The sequence below is a fragment of the Felis catus genome, chromosome A3 (genome assembly GCF_018350175.1).
Source record: "Felis catus isolate Fca126 chromosome A3, F.catus_Fca126_mat1.0, whole genome shotgun sequence".
Classification (NCBI taxonomy): Eukaryota; Metazoa; Chordata; class Mammalia; order Carnivora; family Felidae; genus Felis; species Felis catus.
In genome coordinates, this window is record NC_058370.1 from 54,383,004 (window position 1) to 54,408,627 (window position 25,624).

Genomic DNA, 25,624 nt, shown 5'->3' on the forward strand with positions numbered 1-25,624 from the left:
CAGGGAAGTAGGCTTTGTGTCAGACACTGGCCCTTTCCTCAGGTGTGAGATGGGGAGTAATTATGCCTTCCTCCAAGGTGCGTACGTGTCCACCCACCAAGCTGCCACCATAAGCAGCCGTGTCAGTATCTGTTGACTGTCCACCCTGTCATGCAAGGGCCCTGCAGGATCGCAGGGGATGAGGGCTGTTAGACTGTGCGTGCAGAATGGGGGTGGCCTTTGTGTCCTGAGGAGGCAGTATGCAAACTTCAGAGCCACTGCATGAGAGGAGAGCGGGTCTTATGTTGCATGAGCCTTGGGTTTATGTTGATTTCATTTGCGAGCTATTGATTTCATGTTTGAGAGCTGGAATTCACAGAAAGGTGAGGTGGCTCTCCTGGTAACCACACCTATCCAGAGGCATTGTCCTGTAGCACCTAAGTTTATAACCCAAATTGGAAAACCATAAAAACAGGCTCCTTTACATCCTGGTCAGTTCATGTCTTCAGAACGCGGTTTTTATAAGGCCTTGTTCTGGAAGGTTGTTCCAGAGGATAAAGTCCAGAGGATGAAAGCATCTGATTTGTTGCAAACCTTACATAGCCCACGAGCTTCCCCCTGCTGGACACGTGGGTTTGGCTCTTGTAAATTTGCTGAGGCTTTTCCAGTCTTTTTCTAGAATAATGTCACATTCATCCACTTCTGATCTTTCCTTATCTTAACAATTAAATGCAAGTGGCTACTTTTTGAGTTCTTTTCTACTGAGGTCAACATCTCTGCTTCTTTCTCCCCCTCACCCCATTTTGGAAATATTCTCTGGTTAGTTCAGTACAGAAAAGAATGATTTATTCATGGACCTAGAATTAGAGCTCATACCTTAATCCTAAAACTCTGAGTAGCTCATGTGAGCATTATAATGTATTGCTGGGAGGCCCTAGCAAAAATGTAGCCTTCTGGTTTCTAGAATTGAGCTGTTTGCTGGATCCATGCTTCCCAACAGTTTCACATCTTGGTGCCCATAAAATTGCTAATGTTTGTCTAGCAACTGGGACAGAGATAAGGCTGCCGTGAGCAGAGGTGGCCAGCCAGGTGGTTCCAGCCACAGGGAGACCTCATGGGCCCTTGGGACACTGTAGCTCATCACCTCTCAGTCATTCCAGTGGTGGTGAAGTCTGTGCATAATCAGCCCGGTTAGCTGAGGGTCCATTGGCTCCTAGCCTGTGCCAGATCTGAGGCAGTAGAATTAGAAAAGATAAGAACTTTCTGGTCAAGTAAACACAATGGCAGCTACTGCTTTTGGCTGCCAGGCCCGTGCCAAGGGTTATGCAGGACCGGCTTCCTTTTTATGATCCCCCTGTGAGGTACGTACTGTTCTCTCCAAAGTATATAGTGCAGCTCAGTGAGAACAAGTGGAGTTGGAGGGCACATGAGCCCCTGGGCCTCACGCTGCCATCCTGCCTGTCCTCAGACGCCTGGAAAATATGTGTCTGTAGTCTAATGGGTGAAACAAATTAGAGACACAGATGCTGTGGAAGTCCACTAATTCAAGGTGTAATGCAAACATTTAACTTTTTTTTGAGAGAGAGCGAGAGCACACATGAGCACATGCACAGGGGAGGGCCAGAGGGAAAATCTCAAGCAGGCTGCACATCCAGTGCAGAGCCTGATATGGGGCTCAATCTACTGACCGTGAGAGCATGACCTGAGCAGAAATTGAGTCGGACACTTAAACAACTGAGCCCCTCAGGCGCCCCAAAACATTTAACTTTTTGATTCATGAAAAAGTAGCCTGTGAAATTAAGAATTGCGTGAGATAGTTTAGAGAAGCCTTTTGGGGTTTAAAAATGTACTTTCCTGGGGGCACCCGGGTGGCTCAGTTGGTTAAGCATCCAACTTCGGCTCAGGTAATGATCTCACCGCTTGTGAGTTCGAGCCCTGCATCAGACTCTGTGCTGACAGCTCAGAGCCTGGAGCCTGCTTCAGATTCTGTGTCTCCCTCTCTCTGTGCCCCTCCCCCATTCATGCGCTTGCTCTGTCTCTCTCTCTTTCTCTCTGTCTCTCAAAAGTCAATAAAAACATTAAAAAAAAACTTTCCTGATTATAGATTTGAAAATATACTTTTCTTGATTACAAAAGTACTACATATTTCCCATGATTATAGCAGCACTATCAACAATAGCCAAAGTATGGAAAGAGCCCAAATGTCCGTCGATGGATGAATGGTTTAAAAAATGTGGTATATTATAGACAATGGAGTATTACTCGGCAATCAAAAAGAATGAAATCTTGCCATTTGCAACTACGTGGATGGAACTGGAGGGTATTATGCTAAGTGAAATTAATCAGAGAAAGACAAAAATCATATGACTTCGCTCATATGAGGACTTTAAGAGACAAAACAGTTGAACGTAAGGGAAGGGAAACAAAAATAATAATAAAAACAGGGAGGGGAACAAAACAGAAGAGACTCATAAATATAGAGAACAAACTGAGGGTTATGAGAAGGGTTGTGGGAGGGGGATGGGCTAAATGGGTAAGGGGCACTAAGGAATCTACTCATGAAATCATTGTTTCACTATAGTAACTAATTTGGATGTACGTTTTAAAAAATAAAAAATAAAATTAAAAAAAATTCTCTTACTATAAAAAAGAAGTAATACATATTTATTGGAACAAAAATAGAAAGATTTAAAAAACACGTAGAGGAAAGTGAGCACCTGTAATCCGACCATGTAGAGACAGCCATTCTAAATAATGTTGGCATGTATCTTTCCAGGTCTTTTAGATACCAACCTACGGGGGGTACCAGATTGTCTTTAGGTTTTCACTAAAACAAGTTTTCCAGTGGACCAGATTGGGAGTGTAAGACAGCGTGGCTCTTCAAAAGAATACCCGTGTGTCCCTTCTTTTCCAGGATAAAGTATTTGCTTGTTTTTCTTCAAATCAGCTATTAAACATTCACTGACATTTAAATCACTGCTGACTAGTAGACCTGCAGGAAACACTGTGTGAAAAAGATTATAAAGGACTATGCATGGCATGGTCCTATTTGGGAAATAGATATTTATTTGCTGGGAAAAATTTTTTCTCCAAACATGTTTTCCCCATGTACTGTTTAGCTACCTCGCAGGTTTTCTGGCAGAGGGTTGATGCCAGTGGCCTGATAGTGGGATCGGGGACACATTTGAGTTTGGTATAACTGTGTGCAGTCCTCATATTTGTTAACGAATGCATCATGTAGACCGAACCAGAAAACCACTCTCATCTGGGAGCAAAAAGCCAGACATTTTCAGACTTCCTTTACGGGCTGGGCTCCAGAAGCACGAAGTGAACTGCATCTCACGTCCTCTTCTGCTGTTCCAGGAAGGCGTGGAAGTGCGGGTGGCCAGGATCTTCAACACCTTTGGGCCACGCATGCACATGAACGACGGCCGGGTCGTCAGCAACTTCATCCTGCAGGCGCTACAGGGCGAGCCGCTCACGGTTTGTGCAGGCCTCGGGTGGGGGCAGAAAAAGTTGGCAGTCTGCCAGCAAGTGACAAAGGAGCAGTGCTTCTTGGTTCAGGGAATAACTTTCCCGCAGTTGTCCCTTTGCGCGGGGCACATCCTGCTGCCCTTAGTGACGAGGGGGGAAGGCGTGGGGCTAGAACCCAGAAGAGGAGCAGCAGAACCTGGTGGGCTTGTTCTCCAGGCGCACAGATAGTCTAGTGTGCAGGCTACAGCCTGGTCCAAGCTGCTAGGGCCCTGAGGTATGTCTGGCCGCACCAGCCTGCCAGCAACCACCTTTCTGGACATTGTTCTGGCCCTCCGGCTGTAGCCAGGGCTGTGTGTGTCCTCAGTGACCCTCAGGTTGCTAAGTGAGGTGCCTGGGGCAAGTCTTGGCAGTTGTCATGGTGACGCCCATACTCCCTCTGCTGGTTGCACTCAACCTGGGAGGCTTCAGGACCCTGGTGGTTTGGGGTCAGTGGTTCAAGGGTAGAGTACAGGTGAGCACCAGCGGCCTGATGCCCTCAGACACCCCTGTGGCATCAGGATGGGTAGCTAATCTCCACCACCCCCTGTCACCACCTCAGGGAGGAGTGGCTCTCGCCTGCTCTATGTGGGGTTTGCTGATTCAGTTCAGATGGTTTTCTTTGGTTTTGCTCAATCCTCAGTTCTCTCTTCCTCTCCTCTTCCTGCTCCTCTGCCCTCCTGCCTCCTTTATCCCTCCTCCTCCTCCTCTTCCTCCTGCTCCTCCTCCTCCTCCTCCTCCTCCTCCTTCTCCTCCTCCTCCTCCTCCTCCTCCTCCTTCTCCTCCTCCTCCTCCTTCTCCTCCTCCTCCTCCTCCTCCTCCTCCTCCTTTTCCTCCTCCTCCTCCTCCTTTTCCTCCTCCTCCTCCTCCTTTTCCTCCTCCTCCTCCTCCTCCTTCTCCTTCTCCTCCTCCTCCTCCTCCTCCTCCTCCTCCTTCTCCTCCTCCTCCTCCTTCTCCTCCTCCTCCTCCTCCTCCTCCTCCTCCTCCTCCTGTCTGCCTCACATCTTCCAGCCCTGTAGCCTCTGTGTCCTTTCAGGCTCAGTGTTTGGTGGACATCCAGGGTAGATAAGGGTCTGGTTACTCTGAAAACTGCAGGATGGTTTGCTTATCAGCTGAGTGGATTCCGGGGGGAACATTACAGCTCTGTGTACATACGTATCCATCCATCTGTCTCTCAATAGAGTAAATTTACCGTCTCCTATTCAGTGACGTTTGCATCTATTAAGTCACTCAGTGCTCACGACAGATGTGGGGGACGCAGATTCTATTAGCCTGTTGTCCAGATGAGGAGACTGAAGCATGGAGGTTAGAGGAATTGCCCATGCTTATGTGGCTGGACAGCGGCTGCCAGTCTGAGCCGGAGCCTCTGCTCTCGATTGCTGTTCCCTGTGGTGCTCCTATTTCTTCTTGGCTAGGTTGGCTACACCACTGCCTATTCAGAACAAAACGCTGAGCCTGTTACAAGATGATGTGCCCCCTGATCCAGGGCAAGACACATGTTGTGGGTGACTTTTGCTGCACACATGCGGGAGAGAGGTGAATCCAAACCCTTTCTCAGGGTGCCACACACCTGCTCCCCCCTACCACTTACCAGCTGCTGGCTCCAAGCCTCGGGGCCTGCAGATGGCCATGCCACGGACACCCTGGCTCCTCTCCTTCTTACTCCATTGGCACAGCCTGGTGGTCTTTCCCTAGAGAGATCCAGAATCCGGCCCCGTCTGCCTCTTCTGTCAGTGCCCCTGGCCCTCATGCCACACACTCCCAGTTTATTGCCCTGGCCTTCCAGCCGCTCATTCTCCCTGTCGGGGGCTCTCTGCCCAGCAGCCAGGGGAGCCTTTAAAGATAAGTAGAAGCTCGAGAGCTTTCACCTGCTGAGAGCGTGATTCACGGGCCTCCCTGCATACCCCAGCTTTTTGCCCCGCTGCTCTGCAACCCCAGCTTTTTGCTTCTACCTTTCCAGGGAGCACGTTCCTTCCAGGCATCTCCCTGTTCAATCATCCTCTCATCTGGATCATTCTATATGTAATGACACCCACCTGCCATTCTTCCCTCCTAACCATGCTTTCTATTGTTTTCCTTGCACTGATCACTGACTGAAGTATTATTTTTCCAGCCACCAATCCCCTCTCGAGTGTCAGCTCTGGAATCAGGAACTAGTTTCATTCATGGCTGAGTCCCCAGCTGCCAGAAGAGTGCCTGGTGCCCAGGAGGCGTGTGATGAGTGCTGGTCAAGCTAACGATTGGGTTTATAGTGGCTGCTTGCCTTTGTGATGAGCACAAGGGCTCTGGGGCTTGTTCTGGAAGTAGTGGTCTTAGTGTTACTGAAAGCTAAGCTGCCTCTCCTCCGTGTTCCCCTTCTGCCTGCTGTTTGGGCCCCCCCGGGTTCCTGCACAGGGACCCCTCAAGTCCAGCTGCTTGGTTGAGAATTCCTCACCCTCAGGGACACTCCCGGAGCTTTTTTAGCCACTGCCCTCCCTGACTATCTTCACACCCGAGATCAGAGCTGCTTTGTTTGCAGAGCAAACTGTTAAAAGCTTTCTGAGAAACAGCTTCTTGACTGATTGCCTTCTGGGCTGCAGCCAGTGCTCCAAGTGTCAGGTGGGAAGCTAGTCCTCGCCCGCCCAAGAAAGCACCTATTGTGGGCAGATGGTGGTAACTCATGTGTTGTCTCCTCGCCACCAGAGCTTCTGTGCCAGGGACCCGGCAGCAGGACGACTGGTGCCGAGCAGGACTGCGACGAGTCCAAAACACGCCGCGTTCCATCTTTTCTAGGCGCCTCTGGTGGCAGGAGTCCTCAGGGAGGCTTTTCAGAAGTGTCTGGTCCCTCCTGTCACACAGCATTCTGTTTCCCTTTAGTGATTTGATGGAGTCGCTAAACTTTTCGTCCTTTGCTGCCCCATTGAGATAGCCTCTCTTCTTTCGTCAGATGGCTCTGTGGAGAAGTCTTGGAGGAGGAGGTCATATGTCATGACTCTCTGTCCAGCCCATCTTGGGGAACACTTTGCTTAACGAGGAGGTACATCCATCCTTTCCCTTCCTGTTCATTGCCAGCAAGTTCTTTCTAAGACTAAAGATCTCATTTGTAGCAGCTTTAGTATCTTGCCTTCCCTTTTCCAAGCTGGGTTACTGTGGTCACCCGCCTTCCAGCTGCTTTTTCCCTGAAGTCTTTTGTTATCTTATCTCTGGGCAAATACCATTCTTTGGACCTGTCCCCGCCTTGAGTCATAGACCTCTGTTAGGGTAACTCGGAATATTTTGCTGAGTTCTGTGAGTCACGCACAGAAGCTCTGTTCTGTCTAGCTTGAGCACACAGAAGCTCAGAAAATCCTGCAATCCAGTTCAGAAAGTTTAGAAAATAGTTGAGTATGGTTTGAGGAGGGCTAGCTTATTAAGTTTATTTTGAAGAGACTTGAGTTCATTCAGTTTAAGCACTTGCTCGCTCACATGTGACCTATACACACGTTCACAGTGGGGTTTAATTCTGTCTTGCCACCTTCCTGTGATTTATTCCAACTTGCAGATGACATTGATTTTTTCTGGATGTGTAAGAATTGGGGTTTGAGTCACAGTCTGTATCTTTTAAAGTCTTGCTGTTTTTCTAAAGGGAAATTTTGGAGAAACCCTACTTCTGAGACCAAAGTCTGCATTTTATTTATACACTGTTTGTATCCACAGTGTAGTATCGGAAGTGCTCTCTGATTTGGGGCCTTCGTTGACAGAGGCACGAGGCACAGCAGTGGGGTTTGGGCTGATGCATGCACCCCATGCTGCCCCGCAGGGCTCCTCATACCTCGCCCACCACCCCCCGTGTTCCTTATCCTCTCTGACAAGCTCCTTGTGGTGCTCTTCGTGCTCCCCCCAGTGCTCCCCTGCAGAGCTCGCTATACTCCTGCGTGTTCCTCATGACCCCCATGCTCTCTGTGCTCCCCTGCAGTGCTTCCTGTGCTACTCTCTTTGCTCGCTACATAGTGCTCCCCATGCTCCCTGGCTGTCCTCCCCATGACCCCCATCGCCCCACAGTGCTCCTCATGCCCCCCACGTTTGCTGCGTTCCCCCAAAGTGCTCCCCTGTGGTGCTCCCCTGCAGTGTTCAGTATGCTCCTCCCCCTCCCCTGTGATGCTCCCTGGTAGTGCTGCTCCTTGTGCTCTTGGCTGCCTCCCTGCCCACTGGCTTACCTCTCCCTTTCGGGAATTCCTGAATCTCCATTCTGCTTTGACCTGCACATAGCCCTCGTTACCAGACTGAGCAGGACCCTGAATCTCCTTGCTCTTCTCTCGTTCCATGAGGCGAAGCCAGAGCTGCTAAAAGCCCTGCTGTCTTCTCGTAGTGGAAAACTAGGCAGCTGTGGGGCTGTGCCATACTCACCAGGCCCTGGGTTGTTCGTGTTGTAGCATTTGTTGCTTATCTGCTTGTTGTCAGGACTGCGGGTGAGATTCGGTGCCTGCCCTGGTGTGCCTTATGGTTGGGCCGGGGGTTGTGCAGGGCTCTGGGTGCTCTGAGGTCAGGGTGGGTGTATTTGCTGGGGAGAGGGGCACATAGCATCTTCTCTCTCACACGTGCACCCTTTCTTTATTTCTTCACATTGCACACAGTGAATTGTACACACAGGAATTCAAGGTCATCGTATTAATAAATACTGGGGATGTATATAGGGAGACAGATTTAAACCAAAGCAGAGATGAAGGATACGATACTCTACAGAAACTTAAATCCAGTAGGACTTTATAAGGATGCAAGGGAAGAAGGGTCCGGGGGCACCGCTCACAGTGCATTTGAATTAAGTGCACACACTGGAGCACATCTTCAAAGTCGATCATCGACAGGATCCAGGAGAGTTGTGCGTGGGGGGTCCCCGGGATCCTTGCATTCCTGCCACAGCCTGGGCATAGGGGTCCTCCCATTGCCTCTTTCTGTAACAGGGACTTTTCCGAGGGCCAGTCGCTACCCCACTTGGACATCAAGTGGGACCTCAGTGGAAGGTGTCTGCGGTGGGGGTGCTGCTGAGGGGCTTTTGTCTCTGGGTCTCAAGGAGACAGACTGAGCCCCGCCTCTGCCGACTCAGGTGCCTACAGCTGGGGAGGTGTGCCTGAGGACATCCTGGCCTCTGGTCGTCCCTGCCCCGTCTGGGAGGGCCCTCTGAACAAGGCCACTGTGCGAAACACTCAACAGACGCAGCTTGCTTGAGTTTTCCCTCTGGGTTTACGATGTTTTGTGAGCATCGCCATCACAATTCTCTTAACTCATGTTGAGAAGGCGTGTGGTGTGATTCTTCAGAGTCCTAACGCTGGCAGCCCACTTAACCTGCCCCTGGCTCTGGCTCAGCCAGCCCGCGGCACTGGGTCCCGTCAGGGGGACGGAGGGCTCGTGGGAGTAGAGACCACGCCTGCAGCCAGGCATGTTGAAGGCCGTTGCCGCTCTGCATGTGCAGTGGGCTTCTGTGTGTGTTGCCGGCACGTGGCAGCAGACCACCTGACCCGCTGTCGCAGGGACCTGACCAGGGGCGGCAGGAAGGTGCAGGCAGAGAGGAGTGTCTGCACCCTTCGTGTTGACTCCGCAAGCCGGGAGCGGCAGGTACATGGCTGACAACCAACAGTACAGCTTTCACATCCACAAACCTATGCATCGAGGATGCGGTCACTCGGGTTGAGGGGGGTCGTCTAAATCAGATCACATTATAATGACATGGGAGAATGGCTCAGTGCCAACTGGTAGGCCATCACTGACAGCTGAAGCTACAGGCCGTTCTGAAATTACTGATGCGATGGGGTAGGAAAAAGATCCCCGGACTTGGAGTCAGGGTAGACTTTGCTCTCCTGGATGCCGGTCACTGCAGCGCTCTGAGCTTCCATGACCCCATCTGTAATGAGGTTGTACAAAAAATACTACGGACGTCACACCTGCAGGACCCCTCGGATGGAGGTGGATTTCCAAGGGGGACGAGCCAGCATTGCAATAGTGGATGGCCCTCCCCCACTCCCAATTCTACTTCCTACTTACTGGGCCCGAGGCTTCCTTTCTGACTTGCCCAAATGTAGCGGAAGGGCCAGCAAGACCAAGGCTTTGGGTTCAGGCAGAACTGCCCGGAAAGGGTGGGTCTGCTTCTGAGAGGTGCACTCCTCTTTCTGCGATGTTTTGTGTCTTGTAGGCAGAAGGCTCCCTAAATCAGTTCCCTGGGCTTTTCTCACTGGGAGGGCCTTCACCCCAGTAGGTCAATCTGATGCCCCTTTGACGTTGGTATATGCAAATGTTTATTCAGGTTAAGACAAGCAGCCTTCTATAAACCTTTTAAAGAAAGAAAAAGGCAGGTGCCTGTGAGGCATGCTTTTCTCCCTTTACCTGTCCCTTCCCACTTGCTTCTCCAGTCCGGCGGCCCGAGCCCTGCATAGCCCTCTTGGGAAGCAAGGCCAGGAGGCTGGTGTGGACTGTGGGGCTCTTGGCCTCCGGCTCCTCTTTGGCATCAGGCGGCCTGTGGCAGGAGGCGCCGGTGTTGTTCTGTTCCGGCTTGGAAATCAGGCTGTCCCAGAAGGCGGTTCGTCCTCCCCGCTGCCACCTTCCCACCGCAAGCAGGCAAACAAAAGCCCTGTGGCTCCTTCCTTCTCTGTGACTGTAGGGGGTGCTTCAAAGAGCCTTCTGTGTCCATCTCTTCATTCTAAGCGGTTACAAACTTCAGAGCTTATTACAAGGTTACTGTTCAGCACATGTTCGTGGAGCACGGGTGGTGTGTGCTACAGCAGGGAACGGGTGAGTCAGACACGGCACCTGTGCCCAGGAGCCCACAGCCTAGGAAGCTGGTGTGAGTGGCGGAGAGAGTCTAGAGGAACGGTGTGAATGGCTGAGCATCAAGGGCAGAGTCGTTCATTCTGGCCTGGAGAACGAGCCAGAGAAGTGTCACAAGGAGGGGACGTTTAGACAAGGGGGTCTGTAGCAGTGGAGGAAAGGAGCCGAGTGAAGGCCCGGAGACATGACGATATGCAGGGGACACAAATGGAGCGTTGAAGCCCTCCCCTTCCTCTCTCCCGCCACCTCTGTCTCCTATCCAGAGTTTCCTGGGTGGTTCTCAAACTTGGCTGCACATTAAGATCGCCTGGGGAACTGGTGGCAAACATACCGAGGTGCCTGCCGCCTCCTCCCCAGAGATTCTGTGACTGGTCTGACTGAGCACCGGCTGTTCTGATGGGCAGTCGGGGTGGACTGTTAAATGTACTGCTCACTGCTTATGCGTGTCCGTCACCCTGCTGGACGCAGAGGCCCCAGAACCCAACGTAATCCATGACCCATCACAAGACCGCAGTAGAAGCAACTCCTTCCGCTGCCGACTCTGGAGGACAGACTTGACACGTGTGTATGTACACGTTCTCGTGTTGGGGCATTATTTTGAAGTACAGAGTGAGTTGTCGCATCACTGCCCCTCCGCTGTCAGTTCTGAGGTCAGTCTGTGCCCCTGGAGTTCTCAGGAACCCCGTTTTCCCATTGCAGTGTGGTTTTCTTGGGCAGCCTGACTGTTGCTTTCCTCCTAGGTGTACGGATCTGGGTCGCAGACGAGAGCGTTCCAGTACGTCAGGTAAGGCAGCTGGGCCGCTTCCGGCAGAGGTGGTGCGGCCCAAACAGCCTGTGTCTGTTTTATACGTTAATTATTTTCACATCTCTGTCATGGCTCGGTTAAAAGTCCGTTTTAATTTTCAGATGGAAAGCCCTTGGGGTTCTCTGTTTAAAAGCTAAAATTCTAGGGGCACCTGCCTGGCTCTGTTGGTGGAGCATGTGACTCTTGACCTCGGCGTTGCGAGTTCAAGCCCCACGTTTAAAATCTTTAATTTTTTTTTTTGCAAGTAAGTCCCAGACTTTTATGACTCATGTGCTAATCTTTTACTGCCACCTAGTGTTTCATAGGGAAACTTGCCCAGTTCTGAGGGCGACTTGATTTCCGGTTCACACCAATTGGAGAGATGGCCTTAATCATCCAGCAAACCTACAGGTGCTGAAATCAGACCCATTTGAAATGTGGCTTTCTGGGGCGGGTGAGACTGTCCTCATTAAGGGAAAGATAAGGTAGACTGTCCTCATGTCAGATTTTATGCTGGAACGGAAAAAAAACACATTTGAGAACTTTGTTGAATAGTCTCATGTGGTAATTTTTATCGTTTTCTTGTTAATCCTCATATGTCTAGTTTTCTTGTCAGTCAGTTCAGTTGGTGACATTTTAAAATGCAGCTTGGGTTCTGGGAAGAGAGTACTTTACAAACAGTTGGATATACCAAAATATTTTCCCACATGACATGGTTACTATGAGTTCTTTATTAGTTTCTGATATCCTAAATCCTCGTAAAATCCAGCTCTGCATCTGGGTACCCTGTATTTTTCACTTTTCAATGCAAATACCCTGGGATACCTGTCATTCGGAAAATGCTATTCCTGGTGTGTCCTGAGGCCATCCCAGGGGTGCTACAGCGGTGATGGGGTGGTGGGGGGTGGGCACAGGTCTGGGCCATCTTGGCCAGAGCAACCACATAGACTTTTGTCTGATTATGTGAGAGTCCTGGGTGGAAGTCTCTTTGAAAAATAGAACTTCTAGGAAAAAAAAAAAAAGTCTTTTAAACAAAAATAAAAACAACTACCATAGATTTTTTTTTCCCCCGAAAGTATTTGTTAATTTTCACATTTAGTCTAAAAGAAAGCTATGAGTAAACATACATCATGGTCAGTGGTTGTTTTTTTTTTGTTTTTTTTTTTTTAAGCTCCCTGGCCTTGAGTGTCTTGCCGAGCAGGACACAAAGCCTGGGAGTAAAATATAACTGGTACATTTTGTTGCCCAGATACTCTTAAGAAGGGATTTAACCAGGAAATTTGCAGCAGCCACTCCTTCAGGATTGTTTTCATTTCAAAGCACTTACCCCAGGAACCATGCGCTCAGAGAAAATTCATCATGCTACATTTCTGTATCCGGACCATCTTAATTGGACCTCTGGGTATCGAGCACCATCTTTCCTAATAACACACTTTCATCCCACCTGCCTTCGCCCACCCCCAGTCTGTGCACATCGTGAGGGAGTCCTGCAGTTCCTGGCATTTCCTGGAGCCACCTCACCGGTGGCCCCCAAACGTCTCCAGCTGTGACAGCTCGTGAACTGTCATTGAGACTGTGCAGTAACAGAGCAGTTAGAACTGGATCTTTTTCGCCGTGCTCATTATTTCAAAGGCAGCAGATACAAAATTCATTTAAAATAGCCTCATACTTCTTCTGCCAGTGATTAAAATATTTTAAGAATTCATTGGTGCACATACCGACACCATGCCAGCTCAGGACCAAACGTGCCCACGGTGTGTGCTCCGATGGCTGTAGCAAGCTCGGGCAGACCGCTCTCCTGACTTCCAATTTTTGTTATTCAAGACCCCGCTGAGGCAGATAACTTACAGTTTTGCTATTTTTACCAAGCTGTTTTTTAGAAACTGAGAATTTGTGTACTTTGCAGTTAAAAATGTGCAACGTCTGAGTCTGTGCTTACTGTACTAAGTTAACTTTCCAAAATCCACAGTTGCCCTGAAGCGACATTTCATGGTTTCTGAGGTCCAGGTGATCATACCATACACATTCACATCTTGGCATGACTGGGTCTGATGTTTTCACGGTCAGGTTACAGCCTCATTCACACAAGAAAGTCATGCTTTTTTTTGTTTTTTGTTTTTTTTTTAAAGTCACTTTGTCAAAATGACACTTTCAAAGAGCTTCAGGTTAAAAGTGTGATCTATGCGATTTTGACCTTAAAAGTTGCCAGCTTATTACATAGAAGACGCGTGTCCCTGCCACGAGGATGACCGCACGAGTCCGTTGCCTTCCAGTTTAATGCGGGCCCTCCCTCCCCCACCCCACTTCAGTTCAAAAAATGATTGTGGATGCTACGGAATGGCAGCTTTTAACGTCTTCTTACGAGTTATGTAGTGGCCGATGCCATGAGAGACGTGTTGTGATGTAATATAATAATTACTGCCATCGTGATGAAGTGACTTTTTGTCAGTTTCTAGAAAAGTCATCCAAAGTCAGCAGTTACTTGTATTTGTGCTTGACCTATGAGAGTGGAACGGACTTGAGGCGTGTTCACATAAAATACTCAATCGTCAGAGACAAAAATTCAGAAAATAGTTTGCTAAATATCCCACCCCCCAGATTTTTTTTTTTCCCCCAATGAAAAGGAAAGCAAAAACAGGTTTTCTTTTGGAAATTGACCCTGGCAGCCTGCTCCTTGCTGGTAATGACAGAGGAGGAGGGGAAGGTTTCAACATAGACTGCCTTTGGATCACCAGAGCAGACCTTTAAACATCTCCTGAGCAGCACAGCCGATGAAAACAGACGTAGAACAAGTGCTTGTGTGCCACAGTGAGGTGTCATTTTTACGAAGTAACTTTTTTTTAACAGAGCCACACTTTAAAGCCTCTGAAAATAAGAACCAAACCTTGGTAAGCGAAAGTTTGCTTACTTCTCTTCACCTTCATGGCCCAGTCGGTCACGATCCATCTGAAACATCCAGATCCCCTGACCGTTCCATGCGAGGAGTCTGGGCGGGTGGGGCGGGGGGAGGTGGCAAAGTGAAGTTTGAGGGGCGGCAGCAGTGGTCCGGTTTATTTCAACCTGCATTGTTCGGCTTTATCTGTGATTTGCCAGTATGAGAATTACATACTGGAGTGCTCTCATTTCAGTGGGCCTTTTATTTTTTCTTTTTGAATCATTGCTTTTTCACATGGACCAGCTACATGGTTCACATTAAACATGGACTTTTCATCAGAATTGTAGAAACACCATCTTTTGGGGTGTACGCCTATTTTATTTTTATCGCTTAATCGTTGAAGTGTTCCAGAAATATACAGAAGTAGAGCACGTAGGCCCATCGGTCAGCTTCCATCCTGTTTAGCCGTCTGTCCCCCACACACTGACAGCGAATCCCAGACATCATGTCATCATCCATGAGTACAGCATTCTCAACGCTGCTGATTTGCAGGATTTTGCTTTTGACTGTTGGTTTTCCATTTGGGTTTTGGTTTTCTTCCGGGAGATGGGGTGGGTCTGCAGGGCACTTGGGCACGATAGCAAGTGACGCCTGACCCTGCCTTCCCGTCTTTTCCAGCGATCTGGTGAATGGCCTCGTGGCTCTCATGAACAGCAACGTCAGCAGCCCCGTCAACCTGGTGAGTACGTCCGCCCCTTCCATGCCCCCCAGGTCATATTAGAGTTCCGTGCTTTTATAAAACCATGCAGGGCAGCAGGCTGTGCTATTTCCCAGCAGCACACGTAGGCCATACGTGTGTATTGCCTGCTGAATAACAGAGGAAAAAATAAAACAAAGTAAGAGTTTGCAAAGGAGTAAAGTCTGCAAGGCATGGATGAATGGCATGATAAACGCTCACCCACCTTTGTGGGGCGCCTGGGTGGCTCAGTCAGTTAAGCGTCTGCCTTCGGCTCAGGTCACGATCTGACAGTTTATGGGTTCGAGCCCAGAGGTGTGCTGTGTGCTGTCATGACAGCTCAGAGCCTAGAGCCTGCTTCAGATTCTGTGTCTCCCTCTCTGTCTGCTCCTCCCCTGCTCACACTCTATTTCTCAAAAATAAATGTTAAAAAAAATTTTTTTAATAAAACAACAACAACAACACTCACCCACCTCTGTCATCCTGAATGGCCTGGGTCTAAAAATGTGTGACAGCCTTTGTGGCTGTAGATGGACATTTTTTTGTGTGCATTCCTTTCTCCGTTGTTTGACATAATAAATCTACTGTCTGTAAGACATTTTTAAGTGAGAGATCACAGAAGTTGTTAAAGTTTCCCAGTTTCTGATCACATCTGTAGTTCAACTGACTGCCCCGAGCACCTTTGTTGCTTCTTCCTTCATTGCTTCCCATGGTCCCAGAGTCTCTCTGTTGGAGGGATCAGAAGGTGGTTTTGCCCCACGGTTTCCTGCTTGGTGAACGTGCTTCCCTTCAGAGCACTTCATTCTGTCTCTGGCCAGTTCTCATTGGCAGGAAGAGTTTCCTTATATTTGGAACTATAATCTTGGTATCTGTGAGCTACCCACTGGCCTTACTTCCCAGCATGGGGGCCATTCACAGCTAGTCTAATGGCTCTACAGTGTGGTAGCTTTCCAAGGATTTGGAGGGCAAGGTCAGACCCTCTGAGTCTCCTCCCCAGCTCTCAGCCAGAGTTCATATTCATGTCTGGAGTCCCCCTACCCTCTTGCTTACTGTCTTCTGAATGGCTTCATTCCATCTTGTTTAATTTTTTTTCAATGTTTATTTTTGAGAGAGCGCGCGCACACAGGGGAGGGGCAGAGAGGGAGATACAAAATCTGAAGCAGGCTCCAGGCTCTGAGCTGTCAGCACAGAGCCCAACATGGGGCTCGAACCCATAAACCGTCAAATCATGACCTGAGCCGAAGTTGGACACTTTAACCAACTGACCACCCCCAGGCACCCTCATTCCATCTTGTCCAGTGTATACTGTCCATCATTCAAGATGTTCTGCCTATGGCCCCTGACAGTAGCTTCTTTGGAGCCATGGCCTCACCTTGACAAGACTTGGAGTCTGTTTCAGGTGCTTCTCCCAAACCACCTCTTCCTGCTTCCTGCACAGGAGTGGTCATGCCTGCTTATTTCTTGAAACCACTTCCCTCAAAAACCTTTCCTTGTACTTTTCTTTGTAACCAGCAGTCAAGCTGTAGAGTTCCTGTCTCCCTGAGTTTGGAGGGAATTCTGACCAAATAGGAGACATGGAGTCGTCACTCCCTTGTCTGGCTGTTGACCGATCATGGGGGCCAGTTGCTGCAAGGGCCTACGTAGGGCTACCTTCATGCACTTTTGAAGAAACGTGAAGTTAAAAATAGAATGAGACACGTCTTGTGAGCCTCAGTGTCTTTTGAGCATTTGCTTACCTGATACTTTAAAGGCCATGCCACCCTCATCCTGGGTTTTTGCTCCAGACCCTTTAAAATGTGCATGTTGTCAGTTATCGCCCTCCTAAAGTAACCAATCTTGTCTTAGATACCCGGCTCCTTCCTTCTTTTTTCCTGGGGGTTATGTGGCTTTGCACAGGGCCATTTGGGAACTCCCATCTCTTATAGAAACCTGTCTTCCCTGAAGTCTGAAAAATGTCTGCCAGTAGTCCTGACATAGACAGGGCCCCTCCCTCCCAAGTTCCTATCACTTTACTCTGCTAATTAGTCCTTCCTTTGTGCTCATATATAAGACCAGGGTCCCTTCCTGCCTCTCTTTGCTTCTAGCTTCGACCAGACCAGGAAGTTGGGAGTTCAGCGTATTTAGGATATGAAATTGCCAAATTTGATGGTGGTCTCTTATGATGGAGAGGAGGTGGCAAATAAAAGTAGCAGAATTGGGGGGCACCTGGGTGGCTCAGTTGGTTAAGCGTCCAACTCTTTCAGCTCAGGTCATGATTTCATGGTTTGTGGGTTCGAGCCCTGGGTCAGACTCTGCGCTGACAGCACAGAGCCTGCTTAGAATTCTCTCTCTCCCTCTCTCCCTCTCTCTCTCTCCACCCCCCATCCCTGCTTGTGCATGTGCACTCTAGATAGATAGATAGATAGATAGATAGATAGATAGATAGATAGATAGATAGGTGATAGATAGATGATAGGTAGATAGATGATAGATAGATAGATAGATAGTAGCAGGAATAGGAAAGGAAGAAGGACAGTGGCTGCTGTCATGTGTGAGGGAAGAAAAAGGAGAAAATGATTTTCCTTAAAGCCCCCAAAAGCAAGCTCACTTTATAAACCACATCGAGTCTTTCCCTCTGGCTTGCCCAGAGCCCTCATCCGTGAGTGCATTTCATTTCTGTTACAGCTTCCTTGTGCAAGTTTGCAAATTCATTATTACTGAAGTTGTTAACACAGTGCATCCAGAGGGAAATATATTGTCTTAGGAGAGCTAATTTGCAGCACCAAACTTTTATGCAAAGTGACAACGCAGTTATAGTAACGCTAGATACGTAAATTGTCCTGGTCTTCTAGGCCAGGTAACGTGTATGTCCTTATTAGATGCTCTTGACCTAGCTGAGGGGTGTTCTTGTTAACAGAAAGTCTGAAGGACAAAAGCAGTACTCGGTACAATTTCGTACTTTGCTGGAGGGATTAGTCAGCATCCCGATCAGTTAAGCACCTGATGAAACAGGAAGAGGCAGGAGCCTGGTGACTTTCTAAGATGCCAGAGTTAGCCTGTGGATGCTTTGAAGATCTACATGCAGTTTGAGCGGTAGAGATCTCTGCTGTTGGGATTACACTTCTAATCAGCAACCGTTTCTTCCTTAGGGGAACCCAGAAGAACACACAATCCTAGAATTTGCTCAGTTAATTAAAAACCTTGTTGGTAAGTAGGACAAACACCATGCTGAGTGAAATTGGCAGCATTCACGCTATCAGTTAATAACACCTTGACTAAAAAATGTGTAATTAATACAAGCTAATTGAATTGGATAAAAAGCAGAACTTTATCAGGAACACTTAATTGTTTTCTGATTCTTTAATTAAGTAATGGGAAGATAAAGACGAAGGGGCGTGGGAAAGGAGATGGGTTGTGGTCACAGCTGCGTCAGCAGGTCGGGGTGGAGCAGGAGGAAGCGCTTGTTCCCAGGACTCAAGACACGGTTCTGGTGGAGCGCTGCACAGGTGACGATTGTTTGGTGTCCAAACAGTCATCACTGACAGTGACGAGAAGGGGATTTTGGAGGTCCAAGAGGGAGCGACACCAGCTTGCATGTTTCTGACAGAACCTGTTGGCGATTTCAAGCTCTTTACAGCTCTGGCCAACCTGGCCATCACCCACTGGAGGCAGCGTAGACACTGGGAGTAGCCCCAGTCAAGGGCGTACTCTAAAAGCTGTAAGAAGCTCGTGTTTCTTCAGCCAGCCCTCGGGCTGCAAGTGTGCACTGGGCAAGCCTGTCCTCACTTCGGCACGCTTACTGGAGCTCTGGGAAGTCTGGCTCGTAGGGGGTGTCTGTTTTCCATAGTTGATCGAGAAATTTGAGTCAAGACACAACTAGATTGGAGTGGTTAGACCTGGGGTAAGCCTAACATAGGATGTTCTGAAGTGCCTTGCCTGTTCAGACCCCACACTTAGGTGTGCTGATTCTTCAGGGCTGTCCTTCCTGGCATGGGGCTGTCACCTACCAGCATGTTCTAATCAGCTCCAGACAGTTGTACAGGGTGGGAGCTGACCTTCCTCAGACGTAAATTGCAGGATCTCACAGCCCCAGTTGCCTCCCCTAGCTCTATTCCCCCTGCCTTCCCACTCTGGGTCTGCCCATCTCTACCCAAGTAGGGAAGGGATGTACTCAGATAACAGCTTGTCTGGGATCTAGACCATTCAGAACCTCTACCCCAAGTGGGGCCCATGGGATACTTGTTAGAAGTGGAGAATCACACACACCACCCATGTCTTCTGGATAAGAATCTGCATTTTGACAAGATCCTCTGTGGTTCTGTGAAAGGCTGAGTAGTAAGTACACCAGCCCAAACTGCAGAGGCTTAAAACAACAACCATCCTATTTGTTCACGAATCTGTGATCGGGGCTGGCCTCCGCTGGGGGTTTCTTCTGCAGGTCTTGCCGATGGCCCCAGGTGTGGCTTCATTCTGCTGGCCAGCAGGGAAGGGGCCCTGCTAGGATGTGGGACAAGCCAGGTTCTCTGTCCTTCTGCATGTGATCTCCCCAGCAGGGCAGCTGGACAGCTTATGTGTTGGCTCAGAGCTCACACCTGCAGGTGAATAAATGGTCAGGTCTTCCATAAGGCATCAGCCCGGGACTGGCCCACAGTCATTCCTCCTGCACTCTACTTGGTTAAACGAGTTGACAGCCGGCCCAATTCCAGCGAGGCACTCCTTGCGGCACATGAATGCCTCAGATGTGGCTCACTGGCGCCATCGGCATCACAGATGACCACACTCCCCATTCACCATTTTTACTTACTTCGGAGTCGGACCCTGTGGGCATGCCTGCTATGTTCGCTGATGGTGGCTGGTCTGCCCTGGAGCTGGCAGCTAGAACAGGCCCTGTCCTTCCTCTCAGGCCTGTGGAGGCAGAGTAACCACCTCTCACCCAGCTCTCGTAGGACCAGAGGTACAGTTCCTCACGTGGCTCAGTGACTCCGTGAGAAATGTATTCTGCGATGTGCTCCCTTATTCACTGCACAGATGGGATTTTGCTTTGAGGCGTGTAGCAGAAGTCACACCCAGAGTGGTTTGTGATTCTCTTACCTTTCTTTTTTCTGCAACAATTCAGGAAGTGGAAGTGAGATTCAGTTTCTCTCCGAAGCCCAGGATGACCCACAGAAAAGAAAACCTGACATCAGAAAAGCGAAGATGATGCTGGCATGGGAGCCCGTGGTGAGTGCACGGGCCCGACGCTGCCCTGTTGACAAAGGCCCGTGGTGGTTTTCTTGGGCGCTGGCGTGGTTGGGCAGACAAGATGTAGGGTTTTCTCCAGGCTATTACATGGCTTCTCCTTTCATACGTTGTCTTCTGTCACGGGGGGAAATGGGAGCCCACGATGCAGCCTGCTCTTATAAACTTGCACACGCACGTGGCTGAATCCGTGAAAGCAGCATCCAGGGTGGTGGCACGGTGCTGTGAGTGTGCCTCCAGAGGGCAGACCCCATGTCAGCACTTCCTTCCTGCTTCCCCAGGAAGGTAGGCTGTTTCTTGACAGTGACCTTGTCTCCTGTTCTCTTTCTCTTTAAACAGGTCCCGCTGGAGGAAGGTTTAAACAAAGCTATCCACTACTTCCGCAAAGAACTTGAGTACCAGGCAAATAATCAATACATCCCCAAACCAAAGCCCGCAAGAATAAAAAAAGGACGGACACGCCATAACTGAAAACCTCACTTCTCGGGACGGGAGACTCCCTGTTTCACACTTGATGGGATGTATTTTTTTTTCTTTTCTTCTTCTTCTTCTTCTTCTTTTTTTTTTTTTAAAGGAAAGACTTAAAACAGGTGTCATGAAGAACAAACTGGAATTTCATTCTGAAGCTTGCTTTAAAGAAATGGATGTGCCTAAAAACTCCCCTCCAAAAACTGCAAATTTTGCCTTGCACTTTTTAAAATCTGTCTTTTTATGTAAAATAGCGTAGATGCATCTTTGCGTATTTTCACGTTTTTTATCTTGCTACGAGAGCATATGTTGTGACTGTCGTTGACAGTTTTATTTACTGGTTTCTTTGTGAAGCTGAAAAGGAACATTAAATGGGGTGAAAATGCCAATTTTATTTATAAAAGTGGGTACTTATAAATGAGACGTTGTACTATGCATAAAGAAAAAAAAAAGCAAACTTAAGCAGTGTTGTCAGTTGGGTGGCACACCGGCATTTATTCCTCAGGCGGATAAAAGAATTCTGTTTGAGGGCTTTATGTTTCTTTTAATTCAGAATTTTTCCAAGGTCTCGTTTTTAGTTGCAAACTGGACTTTGAAATACTTCTGTTGGTTATCACGATCAAGGATATTCGAAATCACTACTGTGTTGTGCTGCGTATTTGGGGTGGGGGTGGGGGGACAAAGTTAACGTATTCTTGGTTAACAGTGGTTAAATATATGCTATTTTAATAAAATATTGAAACCCACTTGTAGTTCTAAAGATTGGCTTTCTGCTTTGCATGTGTATTATTGAATTGCTAAGAAAAATACTGTAGGGGGGCACCAGGGTGGCTCAGTCGGTTAAGCATCTGACTCTCGATTTCAGCTCAGGTCATGATCTCACAGTTCATGGGTTCAAACCCCAAGTTGGGATTGGTGCGGACAGCAAGGAGTCTGCTCAGGATTCTCTCTCTCCCTCTATGCCCCTCCCCGACTCAGCCTTCCTCTCTCTGTCTGTCTGTCTGTCTCTCTCTCTCAAAGTAAAAGAAGAAGAAAAATACTGCAGAATTCAGAGGAAAAATCTGAAAACAACCAGGTTGGTACATGTAATTTGATGAGTGGATATTAAGAACTGCTAAGCTAGCAGGGCTGAATGTGCGTAGCATGCTAACTGCAGCGTGGAGAGATCTCTCAGCGTTCACTCAGGGTCTGAGTCTGTGCATGTCCCTCTCTGGGCAGCACAGACCAGATGGAGAAAAAGCAGTGCTCTTTGTTATACGATCTGCAAGCGAGGCTCATTGAGTGAAAACTTTGAGAGCTTTTGCTTTTGTTAAGAATTCTTTCAAGCTTTGGGGCACCTGGGTGGCTCAGTCGGTTAAGCAACCGACTTTGGCTCAGGTCATGATCTCACGGTTCATGAGTCCAATCCCCACGTCAGGCTCTGTGCTGACAGCTCAGAGCCTCGAGCCTGCTTCGGATTCTGTGTCTCCGTCTCTCTCTGCCCCTCCCCTGCTCACACTCTGTCTCACTCTCTCAAAAAATAAACGTTAAAAAAAATTTGGGGTGGGGGGTGCCTGAGTGGCTCAGTCACTTGGGCATCTGGCTTCTGCTCAGGTCATGATCTTGCGGTTTGTGGGTTCAAGCCCCGTGTCGGGCTCTGTGCTGACAGCTCAGAGCCTGGAGCCTGCTTTGGATTCTGTGTCTCCTCCTCTCTCCGCCCCTCCCCCACTTGTGCTCTATCAAAAATAAACATAAAAAAAAATTTTTTTTAAAGAATTCTTTCAAGGTTTACCGTTAGGATTTTTTGTTGTTATTCCTTTTAAAACAAATGGAAGAACAATGCAGGAAGTTAGAGCGACTGCACTTTCCAAGCCAGGTGGCTCTACATGAGCAGGCAGAATGCTTGTTTCCACAGCTAACCCTGGAAAGCCAGACTCTCCTGCCCTTCAAAAGCACTTAGGGATTTTTTTTTTTCTTAATTGGACATGTTTTTCCCACCGAATCTTGGAGGCCAGGCTAAGGAAGCTGTGATTCTGTTTCATTTGTCATGCTAATCCCCAGAAGACTCCTGGAGCTGAGGATCATTGCGAGAATGGACCGTGTGTCAAGGAGAAAGGTTTCAGGGAAGGTTTCTTATTTCAGTTGTCATTATTTTGGCCTGAAATGTGCGATACGCCTTTTCCTGGGCAGAGGTGAACAGCTGAGAGGTTTGAGAGCCGCTAACGGTGATCCCAGACATGAAGAGCAAACAGAGACCTGGAGTGAACTTCTGTAGACCTAAGCTGGGCAGTACAGTTTGGGGGTACCCAAAAGCCTTGGGTGCACAATTCTCTTACCTTGTTATTTGCTTGTGTGTAGAATTCTGGAATTCTTTTGACTTCTGTCCCCATGATTTTCATAAAAATTTTCAGGAAACGAGAAAGAAGGGGATGAAGGATCATGTCTGATTCTCCCTAAGGAAAAGGGTCATGCATCCAGGGAAATAATGTAAGCTTTGGATTGAGCATATGAAGGTCCCAGAGAGAGAAGAAAGTGGTATTGAGGGAGCCTGGAGAGGGACGGGGGGGTGGGTAGTGATGATGCCCCTACGTGTCAGGATCAGCTCCTGACCTGGGCATCAGTGCTGGGGCACAACTCCTCTTCCTTCCGTGACAATGGGCTCACGCAAGGTGCACATCACAGAATCAAAACTTACTGGTTTTCAGCTATACACTCTTAGATACTGATCCTGGCCCACTGTCCCCAGTTAGACTCTCGCAGCAGCCTGGTTACCACTCTGTGAGCCCTGGTGGCATCTTCAGTCACGACATTGGTGCTGCATGGGCTGCCTCTCAGGGTTCTGGGCTGGACTGTGAGCTTGACTTCATCCTCAATTCCAAAGTTGTATTGAGTGAAATGCTGGTCTGGCCATGGAGTGACTTACCATTTAGCCTCATAAGGGAGACGGGGAGATCTGGGAGCTTTTCAGTGATTTTCTGGGGCAGAGGAGCTGTGAGTTCCAATTTGCATATACAGGTGATTTCTGTGTATTCCCTAGACTTTCTGTGGTTGATCGTTATATCTGATAGGGAGTTGAAAAACTGCATTGCCCTGAGAACTGTTTACTATACTATATGGAGGAAGGGACGCACACTGCTTCAAAGACTAGTAGGGCTTTGTTCTAATTACCAAGATTGACCCACCTGTTTCCTCTGTTTTAAAAATTCTTGACTGTGTCCTATTTGTAACTTAGGCACATTAGGAATCAGGGTCATTTTTTTATCTACAGCTGTGCTGAGGGAAGGAAAAAAGAAGGTTTTACTATCAAAAATCTTATTTTTTTTTTCTCCTTTTAGGTGGGAAGGTGTCTAGTGGGGGCCGGCATGATTTCCCATTCTCCAGGTCAGTTAGGCTCTGAGATAACCCCAGCAGGTTACCCTGGTTGACTAGTGTCTCTCGAGGGCAGGTCTTGTTAGGGACAACTGGGTACTCTGGTGTACTTCACAAACAGTTCCTTCCTCTCCTGAGCACACCAGGAGCATGAAGTGTTTCTCCGCTCTTCGCCAAGAGAACCAGGTGGAGCTAGAGAAAAAACACAAAACCACGGGTCCCCCTGTGACCGGCTCCCCCTGGACTTCTTAACCAAGCCTTGTCCACACTGAGCCTCCAGTAGTTTGTGCGTCACAGTTCAGACTTCACTCCCATGGTCCTTGTTCGCTCAGAGCTTGCTATCCTGCAAAGTTGTGATTCTGTATATTCTCCAGTCTCCAGTTTGGGGGAAAGCACTTTGCCCTGTGACCTCACTACTCTGTTGAATGTTAAGAAGAATTGGCGGTGGTTCCAGTTTTGCTTCTTAGCAGTTGGGACGGAGGAGTGACTTGCAAGCTCCTTCCACGGCGGGCGCGTGCAAGAACTTTTAACGGTGTTTGAAAGTCTTGCTGTCTGGGTACACTTTGAATTTTGTGTTTCTGTGTTTGTTAAGATACATTTCGTTTGGAATGAAACTAATGTGATGTGATCTAAAGACCCAGGATGCAGGAGGCGGAAGATTCACTGGCTTTACCATTTACCAGCCACAGAAGGTGAGTTTTTAAAGAAAAGAAGATAAAGAAAAATGCAAGGGAGAGACTTCTGTTTCCAAGAATAGAGTAGATAAGACTTTCCCTTTTCTTCCCAGGAAGCACAATTTAAAATTCTGGACATTATATATAAATCAAACATAGGAAGGCTTAGGAAATGGATAGAAGAAAGCAGACAACTGCATACTTCAGGACCTGAGGAAGGTCACAGTGGTGTTATGCGTGAACTTGTGTCCCTTCAAAAATTAACATGTTGAATCCCTAATCCCCTGGACCTCAGAATGCAGGAGATAAAGTCTTTAAAGAGATTATTATGTTAAAAGGAGATCTCTAGGATGGACCCTAATCCAGTCTGATTGATGACCTTGTGAGGAGGAAATTTAGACATCCGTGTGTATGTGCACAGGAAAGACTGTATGAGGACACAGCCAGAAGGCAGTCATCTGCAAGCTAAGGAGAGAGGCCTCATGAGAAACCAAACCTTAGCCTTGGGCTTGCAGCCTCCAGAACTGAGAAAATAAGTGTCTGCTGTTTAAGCCCCCAGTGTCCAGTGTTTGTTATGGCGACCCTAGGAAACTAATACAAGTAGGGAGCTCCCTGGATTTTCTTCTTGCCTCATACATCCCCGAACGGAGAAGCCACAAGCCAGAAATGCCAGTGGACACAGTCAAAGCCCCTCAAACCTGTTCGCTGTAACAAATGTACCAGGAAAGGGGCAGCCTAGTAAAGCAGAAAACTTTCAAACAATAATGGGTCTACTCCAGCCAAATACCACGTGAGAAAATTGTAGCTCAATCCTGTTTCTGCCATTAAAGGCCAAGTTGGGCCTGGAGTTTCCCTTGCCTGGCTGTGACAAGATGCCTCAGCCAGCCCCCCACCCCCACACCTCTCCCTGGTGGTATCCTGGAAGGCTTCGTGGGAGCTAGGGACTAAGCCTGATATGGGACTTGCATCTCTGATGGCTGGTAATGACCCCATCTGTATGATGTAAGACCACGTGGGGGTCATGGACTTCCACCTCCACCCAGCAGTATTGATGTGTCCCTTTCATTTGCCACTGGGGTGGTGTCAGAGGCCTTGTGGCGAGTCAGGACTTTGAGCTCTTTGATCAGTAGTTACAAAGCAACCCCAGTGGGGACCACTTGGGCAGCAGTAATGAAGTGCCCCTTCCCCTTCTGGCCTGAATGTCATCCGTGGAGACCCAGTGAGGAGCCTGGACCTCCACCCCCACCAGGTAGTAA

At 48.5% G+C, this 25,624-nt stretch overlaps 1 protein-coding gene across 3 annotated transcripts in view; it reads left to right on the forward strand.

The window, feature by feature from the left end:
• UXS1 (UDP-glucuronate decarboxylase 1) overlaps window positions 1–20,787 on the forward strand; it is a 96,851-nt gene extending 76,064 nt beyond the window's left edge. For all 3 annotated transcript variants that reach the window (XM_023251540.2, XM_023251541.2, XM_045053982.1), the window contains 6 exons: window positions 3,343–3,462; window positions 11,007–11,050; window positions 14,604–14,664; window positions 17,790–17,847; window positions 19,757–19,860; window positions 20,218–20,787. In XM_023251540.2, the coding sequence (XP_023107308.1) occupies window positions 3,343–3,462; window positions 11,007–11,050; window positions 14,604–14,664; window positions 17,790–17,847; window positions 19,757–19,860; window positions 20,218–20,349 (519 nt within the window). In that variant the 3' untranslated portion in view covers window positions 20,350–20,787. The remainder of the gene's footprint in view (window positions 1–3,342; window positions 3,463–11,006; window positions 11,051–14,603; window positions 14,665–17,789; window positions 17,848–19,756; window positions 19,861–20,217) is intronic.
• Window positions 20,788–25,624: the final 4,837 nt, after the last annotated feature.